At 31.4% G+C, this 14,616-nt stretch overlaps 2 protein-coding genes across 2 annotated transcripts; both read left to right on the forward strand.

Moving 5' to 3' along the window:
• Nucleotides 1–1,269: 1,269 nt before the first annotated feature.
• LOC127254086 (serine/threonine protein phosphatase 2A 55 kDa regulatory subunit B beta isoform-like) lies at nucleotides 1,270–6,489 on the forward strand. The gene is made up of 14 exons (XM_051278971.1): nucleotides 1,270–1,857; nucleotides 2,916–3,019; nucleotides 3,133–3,231; nucleotides 3,378–3,497; nucleotides 3,868–4,074; nucleotides 4,239–4,330; nucleotides 4,532–4,650; nucleotides 4,763–4,886; nucleotides 4,969–5,092; nucleotides 5,182–5,250; nucleotides 5,326–5,417; nucleotides 5,504–5,581; nucleotides 5,792–5,862; nucleotides 5,983–6,489. Exons 1-14 carry the CDS (start codon nucleotides 1,740–1,742, stop codon nucleotides 6,117–6,119), a joined length of 1,554 nt encoding a protein of 517 aa, XP_051134928.1. The 5' UTR covers nucleotides 1,270–1,739; the 3' UTR covers nucleotides 6,120–6,489.
• Nucleotides 6,490–10,462: 3,973 nt separating this feature from the next.
• LOC127255035 (dof zinc finger protein DOF3.1-like) lies at nucleotides 10,463–12,570 on the forward strand. The gene is made up of 2 exons (XM_051280458.1): nucleotides 10,463–11,527; nucleotides 12,435–12,570. The coding sequence occupies exon 1, from the start codon at nucleotides 10,890–10,892 to the stop codon at nucleotides 11,520–11,522; it is 633 nt and encodes a 210-aa protein (XP_051136415.1). The 5' UTR covers nucleotides 10,463–10,889; the 3' UTR covers nucleotides 11,523–11,527; nucleotides 12,435–12,570.
• The last annotated feature ends 2,046 nt before the right edge of the window (nucleotides 12,571–14,616 follow it).

The following is a 14,616-nucleotide window of genomic DNA, read 5'->3' on the forward strand; positions in this document are numbered from 1 at the left end:
TTTTTTTTTGTCCACTCAAAATATATATTTTTATTTTAAATTATCTAATTATAAAATAACTATTTCAAAAATATTCTTATTTTACAAAATCACATTATTATTTTTATATTAAAACATAAGACCAAAATTGTTATTATCTTTAGATTATTTTTAACTATATACTGCAATTAAAATATTAATAGTATTATTTAACTCCATGTCAAAAATAAATATATATTTTATACTTAACACCTTAAAAGTACTATTTTTATTATTTTCATCTATTTTATTCAAAATTATTAATTTTTTATTTAGTAAAATTAATTATATAGTAATATCCAAATATCCTTTAATTGATACATGAATTACAAAGATATCATTATATATGAAAAATATCAAAATTTTATACATTTTTATTGGTTAATAAAATACTATTAAAGTGGAACGGTAAAGAATATTTTATAAAATTCATTATAATTTGTTTATATATATATATATTTTTAAATTAAATATTTAAAAATTTTGACAAAAAAAAAACACATACTTTTTCGTTCCTATTTTTTTTTATTAAATGATAAAAATATTAAAATTTTTTAATTTTTTTTAATATAGTGTAAAATTTCAAGTGATTCATTTGCATTGAAATAAAGAAAATATATTTTTTTAATAAAAAGAATGAGTCATTCTTATAATAAAAATTGAGAAGAAATCCTCCATTGCCGAAACCACGTACACAGCCAGATTCCTTCACCAAAAGGCTACTGAGGGAAACGCCCAAAACACCACTTCTCTTTTTTTCTTTCTATATATATTATAAAAAGAATAAAGGGCATAAATGTTATTTCACCAACCTTTACCTTCTTCATCTTCACTCTAGGTCTAGGGGGCTGAGAGCCTGAGAGGTTCCACCATTGACAAATGAAAGAAAAGAAGAGAGAGAGAGAGAGAGAGAGAGAGAGAGTTCACACTTCACATCCCATCTCCGTTCAGACAGCACACACCAACACATTGCTATGGGCTGCCTGCCTTTTCATTACAATTAATTATTTCAAGATTGCAATTTTATTCTTAATTAATGGAAGATAAATAAATAAAATGGAACCTGGATCAAAGTGATACCATCGATTTATTACATACATACATGTGTTTGTTTGTTTGTTTGTTTGTATATTTCCATTTCATTATTGATTGATCATTGTGCTTAGATCTTGATTGCTTTTTTCTCCCTTTTGCCCTTCTCTCTCTCTCTATATTCATATATATATTTATATATTCGAGAGATGCCCTCATAAGAGGAGTGAGAAAAAATAAAACTGATTTGGTGAAAAAACTAGGAATACACTTTTGAGGGAGGAGGAAAAAGTGGTAAAAATTTCAGCTTTATAAGCATCAAAATAAATAACCATATGTATATGTATATATAAAAAATATATATTATTTGCAGAGAGAAATCTGAGTTCTCAATTCTTTTTTGTGTACTAATCGATGTTGTTGTGTATATCAACACACTGGAGAAATAATGGTTGAATCTGAATCCAACATCCCTCGCCTGCTCCGATCTTCTTCCGATTTGCGGACCTGAATTCGCTCTTTTTGGGGTTTCCCTCAATGAAGTGTATATAGGCAAGGGGGGAAAAGGCAGAATCAATTGTATTCTATTGTTGCCTTGCGATTGCGATTGTTTTCTCGTTTCGTTTCGTTTCGTCTCCTCTCGTTGGTAGCCGTCTTGATTTGCTTCGGGTTTCCGATTGCCGAGAAGAATGAACGGCGGGGATGGCGCGGGGGTGGCATCTGCGGCGGACGGTCCACCTGCGCCCCTCGAGTGGAAATTCTCGCAGGTCTTCGGCGAGCGGACGGCCGGCGAGGAAGTACAAGAAGGTAATAGCGAATGAATGGGAAAAATTTTTCATTTGTGCTCGGATCTCGTGGCTAGGGTTTGGGATATTGTGATTTTGATGGTATTTTGTTGGGGAGAGGGAGGGATCGTTGATTGCTTGATTTAGTGGAAAATCTATTGGGGATTTACAGTCTATGATTTGCTTATGATCAGATTGTTTGAGGGAAAATGGTGTAGAGTGCAGTGGATTGACTTCAATGTTGATTTTTGTTGCTTGTTGTGAGAATTTTTTGCTCTGTGTTCTTATCTCTGTGGGGATTATTCAATCTGGAATCATGAATCGAGCTGCAACTCTATGGCATCAGCCATAAGCATACATCTTTCTAGATTTGTTAAGGTTATCCGATGATTATGATTATGAGAGAATTGGAGATAGGCATAACTTTAGCTGCTCTTCTTTGAGTACTAATAATATAAGAAGTCAGCTGTTGTGTCACTACTGATAATGAGTTTCTTTAGTTGTGTGAATTTAGATTGCTGATGCGTTTTTAATGATTACGATTTCAGCCATTTGGGTTGTCCATTTTCGTAGTTTTCGGTCATTGGATGGTTTTGTGTCCATTTTTGTAGTTTTCGGTCGGTGGATGGTTTTGTGACGCCTGTGATATGGTGGGAATCTTTGGGAAGTTCCCTGATAATTCATTGGTTCGGTATACGTATGTCTTTGGACAAAACCATCTTTTGTTTTTAAGTTGTCGGGTTAATTGTGCGCAATGTAAGTTGTGCATGCCTTGTTGTTCAATAAGCCATTGTTGCTATGATTGCGTGTTGTGCTAACTTGGCGGATTATAAATGGCAATGTTTCTTGGTTAGGCGGAGAGAGTAAGGTGGGAAAGTGCCGTAAAGTAGCCCTGTAAGGATAGGAATGTTGTTCTTATTTAAGCTAAAAGGTTATGGGTGAGATCAGTGACGATTGTTTATAGTATATATGAGTGGTGGAATTTGTGTGCTTTTCTCTAGCTGTTTTAGCTCTTTGCTTTTATGTCTTGAAAGTTTGATGGCATTAATTGCTTGCTTGATTTTCTTTCTTTGCTTGTAGTTGATATCATCTCTGCCATTGAATTCGACAAAAGTGGTGACCATCTAGCTACTGGGGACCGTGGTGGAAGAGTCGTGTTATTTGAAAGGACCGACAAAAAGGAGGTGAGGATACACTGATGTCACAAGATCTAATATTATGGTTCGATAATTGTGTTTTCAATTTTATTTTATTACTTTTTAATATATATGTCTTTTCTTACAATTTGGATATGAAGCATGGTGGAAATCGAAGAGATTTAGAAAGGATGGATTGTCCAAATAGGCGACATCCTGAATTCCGCTACCAGACTGAATTTCAGAGCCACGAACCTGAGGTACTTTTTCATGCCTTTTACTTTATCGTGAAGACTATCTTTTTTTATTTTACTTTATTTTTTCCATTTTTAAGTTGCACACTCTTAACCCTTCCTTACAAATAAGGAATAAAATTGTTGACCTCTCTTTTGTTTACTTTGTACAGTTCGATTATCTTAAAAGTTTGGAGATTGAGGAGAAAATAAACAAGATTCGGTGGTGCCAAGCGTCCAATGGTGCACTCTTTCTTCTGTCTACTAATGATAAGACCATTAAATTTTGGAAGGTAATAGGATTTCGCTTATATCATGATTGATAGAGAGAGATTCAGGTGGCATTACTCTTAAATTACGATTGTTTCACCATGGCAACATGGATATGAAGCCTTGCACTCGTCTCATCAAAGTCGTGTATTGGTTGTTGACTTGTTGCGACATTTGATGATTATATCTAATATGGACGGCATTTAGGAAAGGGTAGCTTTGCATTTTCAATTAGGAAATGGTAGCCTTCTTAACCTACTGAATGGAACTGTATATATTATATATTCCCAGTCATTAACTGATGAGAAATAGTCGAAATTTTTATTTCTCACCTTTAACTTTCTTACCTCACATGATTCCCTTTTTCTGTATGTAACTTTCTTATCCAAACAGGTCCATGAGAAGAAGGTCAAGAAAATTTCTGTCATGAATGCAGCTTCATCTAAATCCGTTGGAAACGGTAGTGTAGCAAGTTCTAGTGTTTCTTCCAGTTCTAAACAGTGCCTCGCTAATGGCAGTTATCCAGATCAGCCTTCCGACTATTTGAGCAAAAACTCATCATTTCCGCCTGGGGGCATCGCCTCCCTCCGATTGCCAGTGGTAATTGTATAACCTGGTTACATTTTTTGTGTATAAAATTTTTATACAATGCTTCTTGAAATTCAGAATATATATATTTTTTATACGTGGATATGTGTGTGTGTGTTTCGATTGTTTAATGCTAATTCTCTCCATTTCCTGACTTGAATATATAATGTATCTAGGTCACGAGCAGTGAGAGCAGTCTCATTGCAAGATGCAGGAGAATATATGCTCATGCACATGATTACCATATCAACTCTATCTCGAATAACAGGTAAAATCCCATCATCAATTCACGCTGTTATTCTGTTACACCTACCAAGTTTGTTCTCTGGCCTTCGACTTTACTGTATGCTGTTGAATGAACCTAAATTAAATTTGTATTCCGTGTTTGTCAGTTTTGCTTTTGTTCTTCCTTCTGGTTATAGTATTTGCTTGAATTTAAAAATAATTTCCATGTGCAAATGCCCTCCAGTGATGGTGAAACGTTTATATCAGCTGATGATCTCCGAATAAATCTCTGGAACTTGGCAATAAGCAACCAAAGCTTCAACATTGTTGATGTTAAACCAGCCAATATGGAGGATCTAACTGGTAACCTAATATTTTATTTATTTTTCGATTTGAGTATCTTCTTAATTCATGTGAAGCACCTTTTTTAATCACGGGAAACTCTCAATTGCATAATATTTGTTTATCATTTCAGAGGTCATAACGTCGGCTGAGTTCCATCCTCATCATTGCAACATGCTGGCATACAGTAGTTCTAAAGGATCAATTCGTCTCATTGATTTGCGGCAATCTGCGCTCTGTGATTCACATTCCAAGATGTAAGCCCATTTAATTCTCTAACTACCAATGATAAAACTGTCCTTTATTGTAAGATTTTAATGTTGGGTTATCATGAAACAGATTTGAGCAACAAGAGGCACCAGGCTCTAGATCGTTTTTCACCGAGATAATTGCTTCAATTTCAGATATTAAGTTTGCAAGGGACGGTAGATATTTACTGAGCCGTGATTACATGACCCTTAAGGTAGTATGTCCTAAGCACATGTCCACATACTTATTACCGTATTACAATATTGTCCGATCCTTTGCTGATGAAATACCTATCTGTATCAGTTATGGGATATTAATATGGACTCCGGACCGGTATCAACTTTCCAGGTTCACGAGTATTTGAGACCAAAGGTAAACTACTTTTATCCACGTTCTTGTCTAATGTTATCAAGCTGCTTGCTTAAATTGTAATTCAACAATGCTCAGCTATGCGACTTGTACGAAAACGACTCCATTTTTGATAAATTCGAATGCTGCTTGAGTGGGGATGGCCTTCGAGTGGCCACTGGTTCTTATAGGTATCCCGGACCTCCTGTTCACTTTTTATTGTTCAATTTTCTTCTTCATCTCTGCCTGTGTAATAAAATGCTTTATACAAATCCAGCAATCTGTTCCGTGTGTTTGGCTGTGCTCCCGGAAGTACCGAGACGACCACTTTGGAAGCTAGCAAAAATCCAATGAGGTATGTTTGATAGTATTGAACTTTAATGCGTGTGGAAAAATATCGTATCTGGTCTTGCTAGAAGGTTCTGTAACTATTACCATCCATGGCTTAAGTCGATTGAAATCAAATTTAATTACTAAAATTAAAAAGGAGGTATTGTCCTAATGGAAACAAAAATGCAGTTTTGATCCAATCTTTCTTGGTCGATAAAACTATTTACGTCTGCAGGAGGCAGGTTGCGACCCCCTCTAGACCCACCCGTTCCCTGAGCAGTAGCATCAGCCGCGTTGTACGGCGAGGTATCTTTTTACATTCTTAATCTTGTTTTGGCAAATCATATTGTTTACCTATTTTCTTCAACCTGAAAGAACATAGATGCTACACATACTTACATATGTATGTACGTATATATGGTGCAGGGGCAGAATCACCAGGAGTCGATGCCAACGGGAACTCTTTTGATTTCACCACGAAGCTGCTCCACCTGGCCTGGCATCCATCGGAAAACTCTATTGCCTGTGCTGCTGCAAACAGCCTGTACATGTATTACGCGTGAAAGTCACCCCTCCACTCCAGACGAACATTTTTGGAACTGCTTTCGGTTCAGACAAGATCGAGGCTCCTTCATCCGCCCCAACACCCTTATAAAGAAAACAATAAAAAAAAAAGAAAGTCAGCCATGGACGGCCAAAGGATTGGCAACAACAGGAACATTCGGTTGCGCCATTGTATGCAATGCATGGACCACCACCACCCAGCAATTTCGTATTTTATTTCATTGGTTTTTTTGTTGTGTTTGGTAGTAATGTTGCTGGTCTGTTTCTTACAGAGCATTGGGTAGATAATCATGATCATGACCATGTTCTTTGAGTAGGGAAGAAATGTGATTTGTAGCTCTCTCTCTCTCTCTCTCTCTCTCTCTCTCACTCAAAAACCAAGAAGATGATGTCTTTTACATTGTCTGTGTGTCTTGTTCTTTCTAGTTTCTTCTGTTATTTTGTTGGATGTATATTTTGGATCAAGCTGTGACTATTGTCGTCACAGTCCCGGGACGACGACGAATCTCGACGGGGCTGTGGCCTAATGAATGATAGATAGATAATTCAGACAGTCAGCAGGCCTCTCTCTCTCTTGTAGCATGATTTTGTTCTTCTTTCATTGTGTTTCTTGGATATATCTCATCTCAGTCTTTTCTTTCTTTCTTTTTTATTTTATTTTAATGTTTTGATTTTTATTGTTTGGTTTATTGAGAATGTTTACGTGATACTATATCATACCAGGGAATGGATCAGGTAGCTGGTACTAATACCTCGAGAGTGTGATTTTAATTTTCTATCATACATTTCCTAATGTGACTTGATTTACCGATTTAATTTGCAGGTTATTATTCTTCGATGGTGACCGATGCTCACGTAATATACATAAATATTTACTTGGACACAAAATTTAAAAATATAATTATATTTAAATAATAGTTAACTTATATTGTTATATGTAAAGATTTGTTCATAATATTAATATAAATATGTATAATATATAATCAAATCTACACTTATTAAATAATAAAAATATATAATTTTTTTTTTTAAATGGATAAAAATAACAAAAGCTACATATTTCTATTGAAAGTAGCTTAAAATAAATCGAGGGGCCGTGGGTCGAATGTAGCGGAGCAGAGCAAGGATAGCGCAGCGAACCGTGAGGAGTGGGCAATTTTGGCTGAACATCGTAAATCTTGTCTTCTTATTTTATGATTTATGGTCGCATGTGTTAGTCGATTGATCCTAAAGATTTTCAACAATTTCATATAGAAAAAGAAGTATTGTTTTATTGAGACTCTGCAACAAATAATTTTATTGAAATTTTGAAAAACTCAAAGCAAATGCAAAATATGCAAGCAAGCTACAGTTTGAGAGTTGAGTGGAAGAAGCAGTATAAATAAATGATGAAGAAAGGCATGTGGGACTAATATAATATAATATAATTAATTAATTAATTAATAGGGGATTTATTGTAATCATAAATCTTGACCTAATTGAGTTTGTCTGAATGCGGCATGCAATTCCAATTCCAATTCCAACTTTTATCGGCAATTTTTAATCATTTCTTCGAAATATTTAAGCAGTAGTTATATGTGATATTTTACAAAATAATAATTTTTGCCCATTAATTTTTATTCTATTTTTTGTAATTTTATTTTTAACAAATAGACTAAAATTAACGGACGTGAAAAAATAATACTTAAATTTTTAAATATAATCAAAACAGCTTGATAAATAAATTGAAAAGAGCGTAAAATAAGATCAAAGCGTTTTTTTTTTGTTTGATTTTGGCCTCGAATAAAATCAATACTATTCAATTGATATATTTTTTAATTAAAAAAAATATATTTTATAATACATCATATAAAATATTTTTTAAATTAAATAAAAAAATATAAATTCAATTTTATTTTATAAAACATCATGTTAAAAGACTATTTAAATCAAATAAAAAAAATACAAATCCAACCTAATTAATTAATTAATAATAATAGGCTTTTATCATCGGACTAACCAACACATGTCATCATAACTCGTGTTCTACACTTTACATTTTATCCACTATATATGACGTACTATGCATATATTCTATGCCACTAAAAATGAAATTTTTAAATATAATCCATATATATATATATATATATTTTTTATCTAAAAGGTATATATTTATTTTAGTGCAAAATTTAAAAAATAATAATATTTTGATTGTAATAAATAGTTAAAAAATAATATAAAGACAATTTTTGTCATTAATTATTAGTGTAAAAATAATAATGCTGAGAAGTATTTATGAAAATAAAAATGATTATTGTATAATTAAATAATTCAAAATAAATATATATATTTTATAAATGAAGAAAAATGTAGTAATGAATATTAATTTATGGTTTATTAAATTTTTTATTAAACTTCAAATATATGTATATATATGAATATTAAACTCAATAATTATCCGCACTGGTCTTTTTTAAAAAACAAAAAAAAAAAAAAAGTAAATGAATAAAATTTTAAGAAAATAAAATTGATATAATGATGATAAATGGGCCCAGCGTTGGGCCTGGGCCATTACATGGCGGCCATCTAAATCCACCCAAAATTACGACTTCACATATTACTCACCCAGATGGACGGCTGTGGATGGTCCACTTCCGAAACGGACGGTCCAGATTTCCTCATAATGGAACTGAAATGATGCTCGACTTCTTTATCACTGTTTCCACCTTTACTGCTCCCTGACAATCCATTCTCATAATACTATCTTATAAAATAATATTTAAAAAGTTATTATTATTATTATTTCTTATTACTAAAAATATATATATATTAAAAAAGTTGAAGAAAAACTCATCAATAAAATCTCCTTAATAATTTGAAAGTTCAAAAATATGTTGTTCACAAGTTTTTTTTCTTTTTTTTTTTTCAAACTAAAATGAAAATAAAAAATGTTAAAATGACTTATAGACCTAAGAATTATATGTATGCTATGTTTATTTTGAATAAATTTCAATTTCATTATTGTAAAATCACGATTTTTTTTAAAATTTTTTTTATAAAAGTATATTAACTTTCATAAAAACCATTAGAGTTTGTTCGATTTGCATTTTAATTTGAATAATATTTATTAGATTAGAAAGATATATTTATTGAGAATCATATATATATATATATCAAAATATAATAAAAAATAAAATTTGAAATAATAAACATGTTACTGTATTTTTATACTTTCTAAAACAAAATAGTTATTAAAAAAATAAATATTTAATATAATAAACATTAAGTGAAAATTTATAAAATTCACAAGTAAGCAAAGCTATAGTTTGAGGATATATTCTTTAACAAAGGAATAAAGTATATGGAATGAAAAAAATTTCCACTTATTGCCAATAGCATTTGGTTCTTCAATATTAAGTAAAGTATTTGTTATTAGAGGGGGAATCACAAACATATACACACTCTTTAATTAATGGCCCCATATTTATATATTTATTTATTTTAAATTGATTAGATTTATTATTATTTTTTTAAAAAAAAAAAAAGAAAAATCTAATTCCCATATAGTTACATAAATATTTTTTAAAATTTTAATATATTAATCAACAATAATATTTTTTTTAAGGAAAACATCTTATTAAATATATATTTTTCACAAAATATAAAATAAAATTTCATTTTTTTTTATTTTAAGATTTTATAAATATTTTGAAATTTCCGAGTCATTTTCTATTCCTTAGTTGAGTTGGATTAAAATTGAAAATAGTATGAGTTAGTTGGACAATAATTCCTGAGGAGAGGCTATGGTTTTAGAGCAGCCCACAATGCATAATCTTTATTATTATTATTATAGTCAGTAATCAAATATATTACTTATTATTAATAGCCTCCCTAAACCCCAATTTGCATCAGAGATTGATGGGTATGTTTGCTTGTGTTTTTTGCGCCTTCCCCCCCACCCCCCTAGAATTTGTATTGGAGATAGGGCACATTAGTGGGCTGACAATCCAACCCTTGTTTCTTTGCCATAGTTCATCACATGTGTACGACGGATTAATGACTCGTATCTTTGTGCAGATGCGTGTTCCGCATGATTCTCCCACACTGTATGATATATTCCGGACGTGTTGCGCACAAAAGACAGCTGGTCTGAGCCTCAGCGCAAGCGTAGCCTAGGCACCGGATGTGTCAGCTTCCGAACACGTTACATTAGTCTCTGTTTTCTCAATTATTTTTGCATTATATAATAATTTGCTATAAAAATATTAATATTATTTAAAACTATTCAAAAAAATATATTACATTACAAAAAATCAAAATATGTAAACTTTAAAACATACACACAAAATAAACAAAGGAATATTACAATTCCAACAACATAAGAATAGGATTTGTTTTGTTCTGTGTTTTGATGAAATAATTATTTTCTCCATTAATATATATTTATATATATAGTGATGAACTAATAGTCTGTTTTCTCTGAGGTCACGCGGAGTTGCATATATGGATTGATCATTATTATTCACATCGATATGATCCATCAGTCAGCAAATCATCTTCATCCTTAATTTCTTCTTTCATATCATCAAATTAAATCAATCTTTTCCATTTCTTCAAAATATTCATCCCTTCCAAGACTTCCTTTAACTCTTAACCCAAGACTCCATTTTTCAGATCTCCAGTTCTCCAAAATTCCCTCAATCCGAAGATCACAAAACCCTAATTCCGACATATCAAGAACTGGATCATCATCAAAGCCAAGATTGAACAATATCTGGGCCAATCAAGAAATGCAAGACCCATCGTCTTCCCTGCTCTATTCTCAGATCAAATCACAATTCCCAGAACAAGAACAGCTGAAATGCCCTCGATGTGATTCCACGAACACCAAATTCTGCTACTACAATAATTACAATCTCTCCCAGCCCCGACACTTCTGCAAGAGCTGCCGCCGCTACTGGACCAAGGGCGGCGCGTTGCGGAACATCCCCGTCGGCGGCGGCTCCAGGAAGCACGCCAAGCGGGCCACCTCCTCTTCCTCCGCTGTCAAGCGGCCGGCGCCGGCGCCGGCCCCGCCCGCCGCTTCGAAAAACGACGACGCCAAGCCCAGTAATGGCGAGACCCGCGAAAGCCTTCCTGGAGGGCAGTTTGGTAATTTCATGGATTCGGCGGCGGCGAGTGGGAGCTTCAGCTCGTTGCTGGGGTCTGCCGGCGGCCAGTTTGGTAACTTCTTGGATGGGCTCGGGCCGGGTGGCCCGGCCCTGCAGATGACCGACCATTTTGGGGATCCGGGTTCGGGTCCGGATGTGGATCCGCAGACGGTTAGGTTCCTTGACGGAGATGAAGGTGGTAATGGTTGGAGTGGCAATAGCAATTCTTGGCCTGATCTTGCTATGTACACGCCAGGTTCAAATTTTCAGTAACACAGGTGAGAAATAATGTTTGAATATATCTCTATATATGATTATCCTTCAATCTTTATTTGAAAGGAAAAAAATATAGTAAAAGGGTCATTTCTATTTAAATATTTCATTGTGAAGAAGAAGAAAAAAAATACATATATAGGGCTGTTTTTTTGGGTTGTGATCATCTCTTTATGCACTTTATTTTATTTTATTTTTTGCTGATTTTTGTGTGTTTATTTTTCAAGACTTTGTATTGAATACACTAATATTATGAAATGGCTTCTTATTCAATTTGTGTCTACAAAATTATTAGATATATAATATAATTATGCATAACAAACCTATTCATCTTATAACCAATGGATTATCTCAAATTAAAGTACCAAATTGATGCACTTGACTCAAAACCTATTTTTAGGTAATTTTTTTTTATTAATATTAATATTAATTTAGTGAGGAAATTTCTGGATTTGGTCTTCTAGTCTATGTATGTATTCTGAGTGTAGTCAGAAAAACACCCTAAACAGCAGACAGGAAGCCCAGAAGTCATAAAAAATTATTATGCTAAAAATAATTTCTTTATAAAAATAGAATGTAGTATGGTGGAAATCTTGCATGCCTAATGATTTGTGTTTGGATATTTACAAGTGAAAATGAATATTTTATTATATATATATATATATATGTATCTGAGAGACAAAAATAGAAGATAAAGATTGGAAGAGAGCTGGATTTGGAAATGACAGGCAATTAAATGTAAATGGGCCAAAGCCCATTTGTGCCCACTTTATTGGACCACTTTAATTTATATCAACCCAATATGGGGTCCACTTCCTTCACACTTACTCAATTAATTTTTTAATTATTTTATTTTATTATTATTATTATTAATTTTTATTTATTTATTAATTTTTTATTTTTTTTTTTCAGGTTTGTGCTACCTTGTTATCCATCTTATTTTTGAACTATATAATTTATAATCTAAAATATATAGATGAAAATATAGCATATGTATAAATGTTGTTTATAATACAGTATTAAAGTCTTTATCCATATAATTAATTTCAAATTATTTCTCATTAAAATAAATTTTAAAGTTTACATACAAAACACACATCTTATAGTATATTTTATTTTCCTTTTCTAAAATTAGCAATGATACTTTGGTGGTGATGGTTTTTATCTAGGGTGTGCATTCCGTTGCTTCGGTCTGAATCGAACTGAATTTTCAATTTTGATAAGTTTTCGGTTTATAAAAATTAAAATCGAAATCGAACCAAAGTTTTTTAAAACCAAACAAACCGAACTAGTTCGGTTTGGTTCGATTTAAAATTGAAGAAACCGAACTTTTATTTATTAACATATATTTTTAATATACAATCAAATAAAAACACTACAAAAAAATAATATATTTGTAGCGGAATTCCGTCCCTAAAGTTTACGTAGCTAACGTAATTCCATTCATAATTCCGTCTTTAATGTCATTAGTAACGGAAAAAGTAGATTTAGAGACAAAAAAAAATTTTGTTACAAAAATGATTTTTTCTTGTAGTAAAATACTCAAAATTATAATATATATTATTTATTAATATATAAATTTTTATTTTTTAAAAGTTCAGTTTTTTCGATTATCAGAATTAAAAATTGAAAACCATAATCGGACCGAAACGGAGATTTATAAATTCGATTTTGGACCGAACCCAACCAGTTAACCGAACAATCCAAACCAAACAGTTCGAATAAAAAAAAAAATTGATTTTTTCGATTGAACCGACCAATGCTCACCCTAATTTTATCAAGTTCTTATTTAATTAAAATATTCATTGCTGAAAATATTAATTTAACAATTGTTGGTTAAATAGGATAAATTAATTTGTTTAATTATAAAATACCCATGCCAAGAGATCATGAAATTATCAATTTTGTAATGAGTTTTTTTTTTTTTTTTCCTAAATTTACTTTTTCCGTTAATAATGATATTAGAGACGGAATTAGAAATAGAATTACGTTAGCTACGTTTTAGGCACGAAATTTCGTTACAAATATATTTATTTATTTATTTTGTCGTGATTGCATCCCACCACTATTTAAATACAGAATACAAATACAAATTGAATATATCTTTTGAACTTTTTTATGCATATAAAAATTGTTGAGTATGCAATAATAAATTTTCATATACCATAACTATTTAAATTATACAATTACTCTAATAACAATTTTGATGATTCATATTTATTTCTTAATTTAAATGTTTATAGTAAACTCAATTATAATGCATAACAAATCTATTTATATCCTAAAATGGAAATGTATAATTAGTAAACTTGTTTTGAAAAGCATTTATTGGAATTTAAATATCTCTGCAGAATATTCAAGAATAAATTAAATTAAATTAAATTAATTCAATAATGCAATAGTGAATTTATTGATGGGTAGGGGGAAAATAAATAAAATTGGGTTTGCATTAATTAATAATTTAATAATTAATAGTGGCCATGAAATGAACAATGAAGGAAGCATTGTCAAACACAACTCTGGGCGTTGACTTGGATGGATTTTGTTGACTTGGTTGCAACATTTGACTTTGGACTTGTTGTATAAACTAGTGGATAATTAATTGTAACAATTTAATTTAGGAACAGTGCTGTTTCAATTTATTTATGGGTGTATTGTATTTTGTTTTTGATTCAATTATTTTATTATTTATTACTTCCTCCGTCGTGTCTGCTACGTTATAGACACGGTATTTTAGAAGGGATGTAATTAGTAGATAATTAAAAATATATTAGTAAAAATGATTATCCTATAATATCAATAATTATAAATTAAGATTAGGATAACTAATTAGTTTAAATAAAATTTTAAAAAAATAAAATTAAAAAAATTAAAATGAAATTAAAGTGTGTAATCATTTTTCAAAAAAAAAAATGACATGGTATGTGAGACGGACAGAAACGGCAACATGGACATGATATCTGAGACGAGGAAGTATTTTATAGTATATATCTTTCAAATAGGTAAGTAATTAACATTGTACAATACATTTTGTTCCGAACATGAATTAGGGTGCGTTTGGGTTTTTTTTTTTTTTTTTTTTTATATTTTATAT

Source organism: Andrographis paniculata, unplaced genomic scaffold, assembly GCF_009805555.1.
Source record: "Andrographis paniculata isolate CXL003 unplaced genomic scaffold, ASM980555v1 Contig52END, whole genome shotgun sequence".
NCBI classification, from domain to species: Eukaryota; Viridiplantae; Streptophyta; class Magnoliopsida; order Lamiales; family Acanthaceae; genus Andrographis; species Andrographis paniculata.

Bases quoted from the DNA above. Each gene is read 5' to 3' on its own strand.
- LOC127254086 (XM_051278971.1), top strand. From the start codon at position 1,740: ATGAACGGCGGGGATGGCGCGGGGGTGGCATCTGCGGCGGACGGTCCA. The intron at 4,075-4,238 runs GTAATTGTATAA...TAATGTATCTAG, and splicing joins CCTCCCTCCGATTGCCAGTG to GTCACGAGCAGTGAGAGCAG. The intron at 4,651-4,762 runs GTAACCTAATAT...TTATCATTTCAG, and splicing joins CAATATGGAGGATCTAACTG to AGGTCATAACGTCGGCTGAG.
- LOC127255035 (XM_051280458.1), top strand. From the start codon at position 10,890: ATGCAAGACCCATCGTCTTCCCTGCTCTATTCTCAGATCAAATCACAA.